Below are 14,587 nucleotides of genomic sequence, written 5' to 3' on the forward strand. Positions count from 1 at the left end.
AATATATGCTGCAGCGCTTAGCGACCCTCTCTGGTCTCAGGGCCCTTGATACCACTGGTACCTTTTACAAGGGACTGAGCTGTGGGCGAGGGATGTGTCAATTGTGAAATAATGGTACAGTTTTAGGGAAAGAACACAGTGGGTCCTGGTTAGCAGGCTCCCAGTACACACTTAGTTAGGTTGGCATCAGATATCAGGCAAAAAGTGGGGTTACTGCAAACAAGGGGCCAGTTTCCTACACTGAGATTATCCAACATTGTGTGCTTTATGTATATAGTCCTAACTCAGACCACCATAGGGCACTATGCCACACGCCCATGCTATCATACAATCAGTAACATTAACCATTTTTTGATACACATGAATTCTGTTGTGGTATTGACATTGTTAGCTTTAAACATTTGTGAAAACTCGCTACGACAAAACTAAATTAACAAAAAGATACACAAACAATAGAGCCAATCATTTCGGCGTGGTCTTTCCTCTTTGTGTTTGATGCAGTTTTCTAGTATTTTGGTTTTATGATGAAGATTGCTTAACCTTTTTGGACCACTGTCACAGTGTGCTCAGTCTCAACTGCCAGTGCCTCAACCTGCGAAACACTCTTCACGACACCATGCAGGTCCGTTTGCCCTAGGTTTAAGCCAATAGCAACTGCATCCACTTTGGTTTTGAGGGAGGTTTATGTAACTTGTATTTGACATCTGTCAGCATGGGTTCCGTTGTTGCAGGCATTTTTGAACCCTTACCTCTGGTAGCCGGACATTTGGCCATTTGTTCAGAATGGTCTCAGTTGTCCATGCCTTCATGACTTTGTCTTTCACCATTGTGGGTACTGGCACCAGGCTCTCCACCTCCCACTGTCAGAAGCAAGATCACCACGCCACCACCTTGTTGCAAAGTATCTACTGCCCACCACCCAGCTAAGCAGGTGACAATCCCCCTTTAAACTATATGGCAAAATTTCAATGTCACACTTATAGCGGTTTTTAAGGTACACCTTATTGAAACCACTCTGTTGCTAATTAGGGAATACAGCCAGAAAGGAGCTGCATGTCTTTTGTGCGCTAAATCCTTTCTTTAACTCCTTCTGTGCCTTGGACGAGATGATTTCGTCCAAGGCTACAGTTCCCCTGTGCCTTGGACGAGATCATCTCGTCCATGGCACAGGGGAACTTGGGGGCGTGCTAGCGCGCCCCCCGTGCACCCCCCCCCCCCCCATCCCCCCCAAGTCGGGGATGGAAGGGGAAGACCTTCCCCTTCCACCCCTGACCCCCCCCCCCCCTCACCCCCCCTGTGACGTCAGCGCGCGCACGCTGATTAGTCACAGGGGCCTCCCTCGTCGCGCTGGAAGCAGATTGAAAAAGAAATGCAAAAGCATTTCTTTTTCAATCACTTGGGAGGCCCCAAAGGGAAGGAAAAGTATTTCCTTCCCTTTGAAGTCTCTCCGAGGGTTTCAAAAGCCGGATTGCTTGCAATCCGGCTTTTGAAACCCCACTAGACACCAGGGATTTTTTTTTTTTTGTTACTAATCTTCACAAAAGGGAGCGACCCCTTGGGCAAGGGTCGCTCCCATGGGGGGCATTTTTTCAGGAAGGCCTTTTCTGCCCCCCCTGGGGGCAGAAACCTCTAGGCACCAGGGACCATTTTTTTTTTTTCTTTTTTTTTTTATGTTTCATTTTTGTTTTTTAGGTGGGGAGCGACCCCTTAGGCAAGGGTCGCTCCCCTTGGGGGAAAATTATATTTAGGCCATTTCTGCCCCCCTTGGGGGCAGATTGGCCTATTTTGATGAGGCCAATCTGCCCCCAAGGGGGGCAGAAACCACTAGACACCAGGGAGCTTTTTCTTTGCATGAATTTCACGCCAGGGGAGCGACCCCTTAGGCAAGGGTCGCTCCCTGGGGGGGGGACAAATTGTATTTAGGCCATTTCTGCCCCCCTTGTGGCAGATTGGCTGATTTTAGGTCAATCTGCCCCCAAGGGGGCAGAAACCACTAGGCACCGGGGATTTGTTTTTTGGCGCCAATGTCACGCAGGGGGAGCGACCCCGTAGGCAAGGGTCGCTCCCGGGGGGGGTGGGGGTTGGGGGGGTGAGAAATTTATTTTAGGCCTTTTCTGCCCCCCCCTGGGGCAGATTGGCCTATTATTAGGCCGATCTGCCCCTGGGGGGGGGGCAGAAACCTCTAGGCGCCAGGGCAAAAAAAATTTTTTTTTTTTTGTTTGTTTGTTTTTTTAGAGATGGGGAGCAACCCATCAGGCAAGGGTCGCTCCCCAGGGGGGGCAAATTATATTTGCCAGAAACCTCTAGGCGCCAGGGATTTTTTTTTTTTTTTTTTTTTTTTTTTTTTTTTTTTAGAGATGGGGAGCGACCCATCAGGCAAGGGTCGCTCCCCTGGGGGGCAAATTGTATTTAGGCCATTTCCGCCCCCCTTGGGGGCAGATTGGCAGAGTTTAGGTCAATCTTCCCCCAAGGGGGCAGAAAACACTAGGCACCGGGGATTTGTTTTTAGGCGCCAATGTCACGCAGGGGGAGCGACCCCGTAGGCAAGGGTCGCTCCCGGCGGGGGAGGGTGGGGGTTGGGGGGGCAAATTTATTTTAGGGCATTTCTGCCCCCCCCTGGGGCCGGCTGAGCTACAGGCCAAACACCACAGGTAGGCACCTTGCAAAAAACACCTCTGTTTTCTGAGAAAAAATATGTTGTGTCCACGTTGTGTTTTGGGCCATTTCCTTTTGTGGGCGCTAGGCCTACCCACAGAAGTGAGGTACCATTTTTATCGAGAGACTTAGGGGAACGCTGGGTGGAAGGAAATTTGTGGCTCCTCTCAGATTCCAGAACTTTCTGTCACCGAAATGAGAGGAAAAAGTGTTTTTTGGGCCAAATTCTGATGTTTGCAAAGGATTCTGGGTAACAGAACCTGGCCCGAGCCCTGCAAGTCACCCCTCCTTAGATTCCCCTAGGTCTCTAGTTTTTAGAAATGCACAGGTTTGGTAGGTTTCCCTAGGTGCCGGCTGAGCTAGAGGCCAAAATCTACAGGTTGGCACTTCGCAAAAAACACCTCTGTTTTCTTCCAAAAATTTGGATGTGTCCACATTGCGCTTTGGGGCGTTTCCTGTCGCGGGCGCTAGGCCTACCCACACAAGTGAGGTATCATTTTTATCGGGAGACTTGGGGGAACGCTGGGTGGAAGGAAACTTGTGGCTCCTCTCAGATTCCAGAACTTTCTGCCACAGAAATGTGAGGAACATGTGTTTTTTTAGCCACTTTTTGAGGTTTGCAAAGGATTCTGGGTAACAGAACCTGGTCCGAGCCCCGCAAGTCACCCCTCCTTAGATTTCCCTAGGTCTCTAGTTTTCAGAAATGCAAAGGTTTGGTAGGTTTCCCTAGGTGCCGGCTGAGCTAGAGGCCAAAATCTACAGGTAGGCACTTCGCAAAAAACACCTCTGTTTTCTTCCAAAAATGTGGATGTGTCCAGGTTGCGCTTTGGGGCGTTTCCTGTTGCGGGCGCTAGGCCTACCCACACAAGTGAGGTATCTTTTTTATCGGGAGACTTGGGGGAACATAGATTAGCAAAACAAGTGTTATTGCCCCTTGTCTTTCTCTACATTTTTTCCTTCCAAATATAGGAGAGTGTGTAAAAAAGACATCTATTTGAGAAATTCCCTGTAATTCACATGCTAGTTTGGTCACCCCGGAATTCAGATATGTGCAAATAACCACTGCTCCTCAACACCTTATCTTGTGCCCTTTTTGGAAATACAAAGGTTTTCTTGATAGCAATTTTTTACTCTTTATATTTCAGCAAATGAATTGCTGTATACCCGGTATAGAATGAAAACGCACGTCAGGGTGCAGCTCATTTATTGGCTCTGGGTTCCTTGGGTTCTTGATGAACCTCCAAGCCCTATATATCCCCGCAACCAGAGGAGTCCAGCAGACGGAACGGTATATTGCTTTCGATAATCTGACATTGCAGGGAAAAGTTACAGAGTAAAACGTAGAGAAACATTTATGTTTTTTTCACCTCAATTTCAATATTTTTCTTTTTCAGTTGTTATTTTCTGTAGGAAACCCTTGTAGGATCTACACAAATGACCCCTTGCTGAATTCAGAATTTTGTCTACTTTTCAGAAATGTTTAGGTTTCTGGGATCCAGCATTGGTTTCATGCCCATTTCTGTCACTGACTGGAAGGAGGCTGAAAGCACAAAAAACTGCAAAAATGGGGTATGTCCCAGTAAAATGCCAAAATTGTGTTGAAAAATTGGGTTTTCTGATTCAAGTCTGCCTGTTCCTGAAAGCTGGGAAGCTGCTGAGTTTAGCACCGCAAACCCTTTGTTGATGCCATTTTCAGGGGAAAAACCACAAGCCTTCTTCTGCAGCCACTTTTTCAATGTTTTTTGAAAAAAACTAAATTTTCACTGTATTTTGGCCAATTTCTTGGCCTCCTTCAAGGGAACCCACAAAGTCTGGGTACCTCTAGAATCCCTAGGATGTTGGAAAAAAAGTACGCAAATTTGGCTTGGTTAGCTTATGTGGACAAAAAGTTATGAGGGCCTAAGCGCGAACTGCCTCAAATAGGCAAAAAAAGGCCTGGCACAGGAGGGGGAAAAGGACTGGTAGCGAAGGGGTTAACAGTCATACTGTTGGGGTTTATTATTACGGATGCAGCAGAACCATTTTCCCCCCTTCTGGTGTCAAAGATCTCTGGTAACATCAAGTTTATTGCAAGCAGACTCAGGGCCTAACTCTTGGATACATACTTTTGGATGGAGGACAGCTAGCTACAATATGAGTTCTACAAAACTGGGTCGCCGATAGATACGTCTTAACTGCAAATTCCTGCCTTGTTGTCCTCCGTAGGTGCCAGACTGAGTCTAGAAATCTTCTGTAACAGCTTCTGTGCACCAGCAAGTGGCACCTTCAGCTTTGATCAGGCCTCCGTCCTGCCACTGGACATGGTGATACAGAGCTGCATATTGGCACCAGCCATGCACGCTGACGTCTGTTCCTCTTTTTCTGTGATCTTAGATGTGGATCTGGAGCTCGCCTGCTGATTTCCTACTTCACTAAAACTCCTTTGAACTTCTATGAATTTTCTTGGCAGTGTGTAAGGATGTCACTTCCAAAGAAAACAGTTTTTTAACTGTGGTGCCTCTCCCAGAAGCAGATGTCGCCCAGCATTAGCCTGTGGTGCCTCAGTACCAAATGCTCCTTCATACACTCATGAAGCAGGAAACCAAACTCTGTACCACTGAGCACAAAATTTGGGGTCACTCTTAATCCAGGTCATGAGGTTAGTCCGAGTCCAGATCACCCTCAACGTGTAAGTCGAAGGTAAAGTCGGGGGACAAGTAAAAAAAAGCTTGGGAAAAGTAAGTGAAGCTCTTTGACATAAAGATGATTCTGATCTCAGGAGAGGCCTTATCGTTGATGTACCAGAACCTGATGCCAGCTTTACCTTCCTCTTTGGGGCTGATGCTGCACCAGGAGCTCAAGTGCCCCGAATTCCCTCAGCCATCCTAGAAGCTGCACCAAGGTGAATCCTTCAAAGAAACCATGCTGATTCAAGCTCCCTCTGCCACTCCTTCTGGTCCCAAGTGCCCAGTAGGGCTTTCTGTTGGATTACTGTGTGCTGGCTGGCCCTTGATGAAGTCACCTCACTTCTTACAACAGCCAATGCACCAACCCCTGTGCCACAGGCCTCGCTTGCCATTCCTTTTGTGGCACAGTTCTAGATCCAGTTTTGTCTTCAGTCTTAGATTTGGATCATTGTTGGGTTAGGGTTTGAACTATATCATGCTATATAATCACAAAATCACTACCAGTTGAAGCCTCAATCCAATTTTTTTGTTTACTTTGGCAGCTATACTTCATGAGGATGGAGGTTATTATTTGGTCTTATTCATGCAGTACAACAATACAAACTCTTTAGTCAGCACAACATGATGACGATGAGGAGCTGCATCACTTTCTACCACTTCCTTATACTGATACGGGCTTGTATCCCGACTTACACAGCATTCCAGTGATCTAGATAGTGCTCAAGAATCTGTCCTTCATTCTCTGTTGAGATCTCCTGTTGATAAATGTGCTTCTTTTTCTGTTGTGGTTAGGAGGGCTAGCGCTAGAACTGCCCCTTCCCATGAAGGTGATACAGACAAATCTCCTTAAAAAGATCTCCTTCAGAACTTCTGTTGCCGCTTACAAGGCTCTGATTGACCTAATTCTGTCACTTTGGCCAAAACCATTTTCTATGCTAGCTGTGAATCACTCCATTGCTAGGCAACATAAGCTAACTCCTGATGACCCTGAATTTCTGACAGTATTGCACTTCAGAGAACCTTGTTATAAGGGCCTCTGCTTGCAAGGTGATTCCGGAATCCTTCCTTGGATCACCTACAAGCAGGACATTTAAGAGATTTGATGCAATGGGCAGGCAAGTGTTTTCCTCAGGCAGTCTGGCACTGCATTCTTTGATTGTTGTCTGCCTGTTGGGTCTCTAGAATCATGCTAATGTGCCATGGCACATTCAGTTCCCCCTGCACGGCCTGAGGACCAGCATAATATCTTTGCACAGATGGACATTGTAGGAAGTTGGCTCTGTATATACTATTTCAAAGTAAGAAATAGTGTGCACAGAGTCCAAGGGTTCCCCTTAGAGGTAAGATAGTGGCAAAATTAGTTAATTCTAATGCTCTATTTTGTGGTAGTGTGGTCGAGCAGTAGGCTTATCAGAGGGTGGTTTAAGCATTTGTTGTACACACAAAGACAATAAATGAGGAACACATACTCCAGGCCAATAGGTTTTTATATAGAAAAATATATTTTCTTAGTTTATTTTAAGAACCACAGGTTCAAGATTTGCAGTAAACACTTTAAATGCAAGGTACTTCACTTAGATAACTTAGGAACTTTGAATAAAATCAATATCATATATGGTCTTTGTAAAAATAGCAATAAGCTTTTTTCAAAGTGGACACAGTGCACAAATCAACAATTCCTGGGGGAGGTAATTAGAGGTTAGTTTGTGAGGTAAGTAAAACACTTACAAGTCTCAGTTCTGGGGCATAGGCAGCCCACTGTTGGGGGTTCAAGGCAACCCCAAAGTTACCACACCAGCAGCTCAGGGCCGGTTAGGTGCAGAGGTCAAAGAGGTCCCAAAACACATAGGCACCTATGGAGAACAGTGGTGCTCCGGTTCCAGTCTGCCAGCAGGTAAGTACCTGTGTCCTCGGGGGCAGACCAGGGGGGTTTTGTAGAGCACTTGGGGGGGACACACGTAGGCACACAAAACACACCCTCAGCGGTACAGGGGCGGCCGGGTGCAGTGTGCAAAGCAGGCGTTGGGTTTCAGATAGGAATCAGTGGAGGGACCCCGGGGTCACTCTAGCGGTGCAGGCAGGTACAGGGGGGGATTCTCTGGACAGCCACCACCTGGGCTAGACAGAGGGTCGCTTGGGGGTCACTCCTGCGCTGAACTTCAGTTCCTTCAGGTCCTGGGGGCTCCGGATGCAGTGCTTGGTTCCAGGCGTCGGGTCGCTTGTTACAGGCAGTCGCAGTCAGGGGGAGCCTTTGGATTCTCTCTGCAGGCGTCGCTGTGAGGGTTCAGGGGGTGTGATCAGAGCGTATAAAAGTGTGAATTAGGGAAGTGCTGCGCTTTCATCTGGCGTTCATTGTTACTGTGGGCATGGTGTTTTTATAAGTTAAAATGCTGTTGCACTTGACAAACAAGTATAAACGGGTAATTGCATGCTTTCATATGCATTTATATGTGCCTCACTTGACAAATGGTCCTTATATCCTTTTTTCTCTTCTTCCATTATGGGATGTTTGAACTTACTTGCAGGGAATTGGAACAGTTTGCTGAAAAATCTAAGACATGTAATTGCATTTTTGGTGGAAACCAAATATGTTCATTCATTTAATTTCCTTTTATTGCACTCCCCCACTCTACATTTTTAAGATAATCAATGTTGCCTTTTTGCACAGGCCAGTAATAATATCTGTTTGGACTGTATATAAATATTGGTAACAATTCAACACTTATCTTGCTAGCACCGTTTTTTTTCTGTAACAGCAATTGCAATGCTAATAGTTTAACTGAGATGCTTGAATTAGAAATTTTTTACAAGTAGAATGATTTTCTGTCTTTGCTGCAGGAAATTGAAAGATTGGAGAACAAATTAAGTCAGACCCCCGAGAGGTGGCAACAACTGTTGGAAAGAGTTAAAATTAATCTTCAGGAAGACTCGAGGCTTGATAATGTAAGTTGAAAATTACACCCTTTTAACTTGAGTTTGCAAAGCAAAGAACACTTTTTCAACCACCCACCCTCCCTCCCCGCTCTCTCTTGTTGCTTGCTCCCACCCTCCCTCCCCGCTCTCTCTTGTTGCTTGCTCCCACCCTCCCTCCCCGCTCTCTCTTGTTGCTTGCTCCCACCCTCCCCGCTCTCTCTTGTTGCTTGCTCCCACCCGCCCTCCCCGCTCTCTCTTGTTGCTTGCTCCCACCTGCCCTCCCTGTTGTTGCTAACCCCCACCCTCCCTCCCTGTTGTTGCTAGCCCTGCTCCTCCCGCTCGGCTCCCTGTTGTTGCTAGCCCTGCTCCTCCCGCTCGGCTCCCAGTTGTTGCTAGCCCTCCTCTTCCCGCTCGGCTCCCAGTTGTTGCTAGCCCTGCTCCTCCCTCCCGGCTCCCAGTTGTTGCTTGTGCCCAACCTCCCGCCCGAGTCCCAGTTGTTGCTTGTGCCCACCCTCCCGCCCGAGTCCCAGTTGTTGCTTGTGCCCACCCTCCCGCCCGAGTCCCAGTTGTTGCTTGTGCCCACCCACCCGCCCGGCTCCCAGTTGTTGCTAGTGCCCTCCCACCCGCCCGGCTCCCAGTTGTTGCTTGTGCCCTCCCACCCGCCCGGCTCCCAGTTGTTGCTTGTGCCCACCCACCCGGCTCCCAGTTGTTGCTTGTGCCCACCCACCCGCCCGGCTCCCAGTTGTTGCTTGTGCCCACCCACCCGCCCGGCTCCCAGTTGTTGCTTGTGCCCACCTCCTGCCTGGCTCTCAGATGTTGCTTGTGCCCAACCTCCCGCCCGGCTCCCAGTTGTTGCTTGTTGGGCTCCCAGTTGTTGCTTGTGGGGCTCCCAGTTGTTGCTTGTCCGACCCTCCCGCCCGGCTCCCGATTGTTGCTTGTACGGCTCCCTGCTGTCTCTTGCCCCACCCTCCCGCCCCGCTCCCTGCTGTCTCTTGCCCCACCCTCCCGCCCCCGCTCCCTGCTGTCTCTTGCCCCACCCTCCCGCCCCCGCTCCCTGCTGTCTCTTGCCCCACCCTCCCGCCCCCGCTCCCTGCTGTCTCTTGCCCCACCCTCCCGCCCCCTGCTGTCTCTTGCCCCACCCTCCCGCCCCCTGCTGTCTCTTGCCCCACCCTCCCGCCCCCTGCTGTCTCTTGCCCCACCCTCCCGCCCCCCTGCTGTCTCTTGCCCCACCCTCCCGCCCCCCTGCTGTCTCTTGCCCCACCCTCCCGCCCCCCTGCTGTCTCTTGCCCCACCCTCCCGCCCCCCTGCTGTCTCTTGCCCCACCCTCCCGCCCCCCTGCTGTCTCTTGTCCCACCCTCCCGCCCCCCTGCTGTCTCTTGCCCCACCCTCCCGCCCCCCTGCTGTCTCTTGCCCCACCCTCCCGCCCCCCTGCTGTCTCTTGCCCCGCCCTCCCGCCCCCCTGCTGTCTCTTGCCCCGCCCTCCCGCCCCCCTGCTGTCTCTTGCCCCGCCCTCCCGCCCCCCTGCTGTCTCTTGCCCCGCCCTCCCGCTGTCGCTTGCCCCGCCCTCCCGGCTCCCTGCTGTCGCTTGCCCCGCCCTCCCGCCCCTCTCCCTGCTGTCGCTTGCCCCGCCCTCCCACCCCTCTCCCTGCTGTCGCTTGCCCCGCCCTCCCGCCCCTCTCCCTGCAGTCGCTTGCCCCGCCCTCCCGCCCCTCTCCCTGCAGTCGCTTGCCCCGCCCTCCCGCCCCGCTCCCTGCAGTCGCTTGCCCCGCCCTCCCGCCCCGCTCCCTGCTGTCTCTTGCCCCGCCCTCCCGCTCCCTGCTGTCTCTTGCCCGCCCTCCCGCCCCTCTCCCTGCAGTCGCTTGCCCCGCCCTCCCGCCCCTCTCAATGCAGTCGCTTGCCCCGCCCTCCCGCCCCTCTCCCTGCAGTCGCTTGCCCCGCCCTCCCGCCCCTCTCCCTGCAGTCGCTTGCCCCACCCTCCCGCCTCTCTCCCTGCAGTCGCTTGCCCCACCCACCCCTCTCCCTGCAGTCGCTTGCCCCACCCACCCGCCCCTCTCCCTGCAGTCGCTTGCCCCACCCACCCGCCCCTCTCCCTGCAGTCGCTTGCCCCACCCACCCGCCCCTCTCCCTGCAGTCGCTTGCCCCACCCACCCGTCCCTCTCCCTGCAGTCGCTTGCCCCACCCACCCGTCCCTCTCCCTGCAGTCGCTTGCCCCACCCACCCGCCCCTCTCCCTGCAGTCGCTTGCCCCACCCACCCGCCCCCTCCCTGCTGTCTCTTGCCCCACCCTCCCGCCCCCTGCTGTCTCTTGCCCCACCCTCCCGCCCCCTGCTGTCTCTTGCCCCACCCTCCCGCCCCCTGCTGTCTCTTGCCCCACCCTCCCGCCCCCCTGCTGTCTCTTGCCCCACCCTCCCGCCCCCCTGCTGTCTCTTGCCCCACCCTCCCGCCCCCCTGCTGTCTCTTGCCCCACCCTCCCGCCCCCCTGCTGTCTCTTGCCCCACCCTCCCGCCCCCCTGCTGTCTCTTGCCCCACCCTCCCGCCCCCCTGCTGTCTCTTGCCCCGCCCTCCCGCCCCCCTGCTGTCTCTTGCCCCGCCCTCCCGCCCCCCTGCTGTCTCTTGCCCCGCCCTCCCGCCCCCCTGCTGTCTCTTGCCCCGCCCTCCCGCTGTCGCTTGCCCCGCCCTCCCGGCTCCCTGCTGTCGCTTGCCCCGCCCTCCCGCCCCTCTCCCTGCTGTCGCTTGCCCCGCCCTCCCACCCCTCTCCCTGCTGTCGCTTGCCCCGCCCTCCCGCCCCTCTCCCTGCAGTCGCTTGCCCCGCCCTCCCGCCCCTCTCCCTGCAGTCGCTTGCCCCGCCCTCCCGCCCCGCTCCCTGCTGTCTCTTGCCCCGCCCTCCCGCCCCGCTCCCTGCTGTCTCTTGCCCCGCCCTCCCGCTCCCTGCTGTCTCTTGCCCGCCCTCCCGCCCCTCTCCCTGCAGTCGCTTGCCCCGCCCTCCCGCCCCTCTCAATGCAGTCGCTTGCCCCGCCCTCCCGCCCCTCTCCCTGCAGTCGCTTGCCCCGCCCTCCCGCCCCTCTCCCTGCAGTCGCTTGCCCCACCCTCCCGCCTCTCTCCCTGCAGTCGCTTGCCCCACCCACCCGCCCCTCTCCCTGCAGTCGCTTGCCCCACCCACCCGTCCCTCTCCCTGCAGTCGCTTGCCCCACCTACCCGCCCCTCTCCCTGCAGTCGCTTGCCCCACCCACCCGCCCCCTCCCTGCAGTCGCTTGCCCCACCCACCCGCCTCCATCCCTTTCTGTGTGGTTGCCTCCGCCCACACTACCTCCCATACTGCACCACATTGTTTCCATGATGACCTATTGGCTCTGCCCATGCTTATTTTCTAGTGAATTGTTGAATTCTGATTTTATTATTTAGGTAACAGTGGGTCCAGTTTGGTTTCAGGAGGGCCGAATGCATGACAGAGTTTCAGGATAGCCACTGACTTAAATGCATTATTTCCATTCATATTGATTGTTTGTAAATTTCATTTATGTGGATATCTGACATGGCTCTGTCCCACAGGGATACAAGGTGCTTTTCTTTCATGTGTTTTTGTTAGGATATGTTACTTTTCTCCTAAAAATTCAAGTTTAAATTTAGTATTACATGGCACTGATTATTTGCACATAATGACATTGCACATAATGAAATTTTAGAGCAAATTAGTACTGGCAATAATAAATATAAAGGTGATGTGGTAGGATAGTAGCATAGAAAAGAGATCAAGTTATGAGGAAAGTCTTAATCCAAAACTTTAATATATTAGTGAATAATTGTGTATCTGCACCCTCATAAGCATTCACTAAGTAACTAAATATAATATCATCTTTTGTTCATGAGCAGAACAATTAAACCTAACCGTGCTAGGTATTTTTCAGATCCTATAGATAGTTTGAAGAATTGAAGTACTACTCTATCACCTTAAAGGGAGAGTAGGTATTTAAAGCTGTAAATCATTTGTTGCCCCATCATAAAGTGTAGGGAAGAACAAAGGGCAGCAGTTCAAGTCGAATTATCAACTTAGTACAACCAGAGTCTCATGTATTAGCCTGGTATACAAAATGACAAGTATGTAATGCTGTTACCTGTTATGGTACTGGTGAGTCATCCATTTTAATATGCCTTATTGCGGCCTCTCACTTAATGCATCATACAGTGACTTCCTGTTTAAATAACATAGCCAGTCAATTCTATCTTACAAATCTTTATAGTATTGTATATGAATTTTTATGCAGGGACTCTGGGTCAAACATGACACGTAGATCATTGTGGCTAAAGGAAAAATCATTTGATCCTGACTGAATCTAATTCCATTTCTGATGGATACTTTTTAACTACAGATTCCTCACCTTTAGAATATACCCCAGGCTCCAGACTGGTTTGGATGTTTTCATACCAGTACTCCTGTGCAGCTCTGCCTTGGCCTCGTTCAGCCCTGGGAGTGACAGAGCGGAACTGCATAAAAACACCACTGCTGCGCCTCAGCACCAGTTCATTCTTTCAGTGCCTTCAAACATGGGTCCAGAGATCCACTTCCTTCATTCGTTGGTAGATGATTTTCTTACAAATGTATTTCCAGTGTGAAAAGGAACTCTGTCTCTACTGAAAACTAAAGTGTTTGAACCATGCTATGACTTTCGGCAACACATTCCAGTTACTGACGCCACGAGATATGCCTTTGGTGTTTGGGCTTGGGACATGACTAAGGGCCAGATGTATCAAAGGGATTTACCCATTCTATGTCTATGGGAAAATGTGTTGGTACATATGGACCTTAATGTCATGGAAAGAATGTTCCCTTATGCACTCGAAGACTATCTGGGACAGTGAAGCTAAGCTGTAGATCACCAAATATCAAAAGAAATTACAGACTTCAAGAAAGTCCTGCTCCATAGCGAAGGAGAGGACCTATCCTTAAAGCCATTTTCGCTACAGGCCTTTTTGAGGCCAAAGTCGTCTGTTAAGTCAAAGTCCAAGTCAGAAGAAGAACCAAAAGAAGTTGATGCGGGACTATAAAGAGAAAGGTCTCAAATTGTCAGCAGATGTCACTGCTGATCCCTGATTGAGGAGCAGATTCCACTGCCCGATGCACCCTGAGTTTCCTGAGCCATTGGTGACAACGCAGCAGGTTGAGACCTTCAAAGAGGCCACAAGGCATATTTGTGGCATTATTCCAGCTCCCTCTGGAACGTCTTTGTATGCTAAGGATCTGCAATCGGGTTACCTCCGGTAGATTCGTCCTTGGACCATCTGAGCGTGGCATGTTTTTGGCATTATTCCAGCTCTGTCTGGCATGTCTTTGTACACTAAGGATCTGCAATTGGGTTATCGCAGGAAGATTCACCTTTGGATCATTTGAGCCCCTTGAACCTGCCTTGGGTTTCACACCAAATTCCAGTACTAAATTGTATGGTGTGGTGACATGAAGAAGAGTATTTTTGGATTCACACCATCCTTTTGAAGTAAATAGGTGATCAGTGCGATTTCTCTATCGTGAGTGTTAGGTTGATTTCCAAACATCATATTGCTGATTAACAACACCTGCAGTAATATATACAATTTTATGTGTGTACAAATGGGATAATTTTAATTGGAAGTTAATTTATGTACGTGTAATACATTATAATATTGTCCTGAAGAATGTGGTTTGTACAAAATTAGCCACTGAAATGTGTTGACGATTGCGAACAGCATATCTCTATCTACTCTGGAATCCAGATAGCATTGAAATATATATGTATTCGTTATTTAATGATATGCAATAGAGGATGCCTTTTGAAACAAATTAAGTTGCATGTATTTGTGAATTTGATGAATTGTCTTTGGTTTGTGTTATATTGTTTTAACTGCATATGTAATAATTTTGATGTGCTTAAATTTAATAAATGATATATTTTTGTATATTCGTCATTTTGTGTGATAAGTTTTTGCACAGTTCATACCCTTTGGGGGGTTTCTGTATTTGGTCTCAGGGGAATTCTCATTCGAGACTCTAGCCAGAGATTCCAAACACCCAACCCATCCTCCCTGCTCTACGACTGATTCATAGGTTCATCCTTCTAAGGGCCTTGTTAATATACACCATTGTATTAGTAATCTTTGTGACTCTGCTCTTCTCGGGTAGAAAGTCGCGAAAAGAAACTGACGTTGGCACGCTAAGGTAGTGCCTATATAACAATAACACATGTCACTTCTGATGCGGATGATGCTATGTTGAGCTGAACAACGAAATCTACTGGCGTGCATGGGTACTGCTCAAAAATGTCCATATTCGGTATGATGCCAGAGGATAATCGAAGGTAATTAATCTGCAGCTAGATCGAGTCT

At 50.4% G+C, this 14,587-nt stretch overlaps 1 protein-coding gene across 4 annotated transcripts in view; it reads left to right on the forward strand.

The window, feature by feature from the left end:
- SBF2 (SET binding factor 2) overlaps nt 1-14,587 on the forward strand; it is a 1,701,375-nt gene that overhangs the window by 1,576,894 nt on the left and 109,894 nt on the right. For all 4 annotated transcript variants that reach the window (XM_069223624.1, XM_069223621.1, XM_069223622.1 and 1 more), the window contains one exon: nt 8,160-8,264. In XM_069223624.1, coding sequence (XP_069079725.1) covers nt 8,160-8,264 — 105 coding nt within the window. The remainder of the gene's footprint in view (nt 1-8,159; nt 8,265-14,587) is intronic.

This window comes from Pleurodeles waltl, chromosome 3_1 (assembly GCF_031143425.1).
Source record: "Pleurodeles waltl isolate 20211129_DDA chromosome 3_1, aPleWal1.hap1.20221129, whole genome shotgun sequence".
NCBI lineage: Eukaryota > Metazoa > Chordata > Amphibia > Caudata > Salamandridae > Pleurodeles > Pleurodeles waltl.